Source organism: Hipposideros armiger, unplaced genomic scaffold, assembly GCF_001890085.2.
Source record: "Hipposideros armiger isolate ML-2016 unplaced genomic scaffold, ASM189008v1 scaffold_11, whole genome shotgun sequence".
Classification (NCBI taxonomy): Eukaryota; Metazoa; Chordata; class Mammalia; order Chiroptera; family Hipposideridae; genus Hipposideros; species Hipposideros armiger.
Window position 1 is genome coordinate 8,930,690 of NW_017731361.1, and position 1,109 is coordinate 8,931,798.

Here is a 1,109-nt window from a genome sequence, read left to right on the forward strand (position 1 = left end):
CCTGCTGCTTGTCATTCAACACCAACCTGGACAGCAAGGAGTTGATATAATCAGGAGTGGTTGGGTCAGGACTCAGAGGTGGGGATGTCACAAATGCCGCTGCTTTGGCCCAGTTCTTGCTCCAGTAATGGGTTCCATCTGTGCCAAGGCTGGCAGTGATGGGCTCGCCAAAGACCACATTTCCTGCAAGGGGTAGGAAACAGGCAAAGGGTTTGCATAAACCCTGGGCCCGGCTCAGATGATCACAGCCCTTTAGCCTGCTCAAGGCTGTGGCTCTGTAGTCAGACAGGCCTGGGTTCAAGTCCATGTTCCTACCTTTTCTAAGCCCCTGCTGGCCTAAATGGAAACAATGTTGAATTTCCTGGATTAGAAGAAGCCATTGGTTGCAAGAGGCAGTCTTCTCAAATTTTGAGGCCAAAAATATATACGGGGGTGCCCCCAAAAATGTGTATACACATGCCTTGTATTCATCTTTCATTATCGGTATCTATTGAGTATTACAATTTTAATACAGCTTTTTCCTTTCTTAAAACACATATACATGTTTTGGGGGCACCCTCTGTATATACATTGATTATAAGATGCATCCTCATTTCAGAAATGTTAAAATCTGGAATAGATCTGTCCTGGAATTGATCAAACAAAATGATGCCCACTTCGCAGGCTTGTGAAAATGAAAGGATCTGGCATATATAAATGTAGTGTCTGGCACATAGGAGATGGTGAGTAAATTGGATTTCTTTATACCTTCTCCTCCTTCCCGCTGTAAGGGCCCAAATGTGCGCACGTCACTGGGATCTGCTAGATCCTGCTGTTCCGTGCATGTGCTTCGGTTCCACAAAGGAAAATCCACTCCCGTAAATCAAAGGCTCTTGTGGTCGTTTCCATCATGTTTGCTACCCCTTAACCTAAGGCACAGCATGATGTGCTCAAGGACACCCCGTAACCTGGGGCATATCAAATGATGGAATCAGGGGCTTAATTGCCTAAACCAAGGACAGGGGAGGAAGTATATTGGGAAATTCACTGATCTAATCTTGAGCTTCTTAAAAAAGAAAGGATAGTGATACAGAAGACAAACGCTATTTATTGGGTTGCTGGAAAAGTCA

General features: G+C 44.8%; 1 protein-coding gene across 1 annotated transcript in view; it reads right to left on the minus strand.

Annotated features, from left to right (window-relative positions):
* DPYSL3 (dihydropyrimidinase like 3) overlaps window positions 1-1,109 on the minus strand; it is a 124,113-nt gene that overhangs the window by 17,263 nt on the left and 105,741 nt on the right. The window contains exon 9 of the mRNA XM_019661429.1: window positions 27-183. Within this exon, the coding sequence (XP_019516974.1) occupies window positions 27-183 (157 nt within the window). The remainder of the gene's footprint in view (window positions 1-26; window positions 184-1,109) is intronic.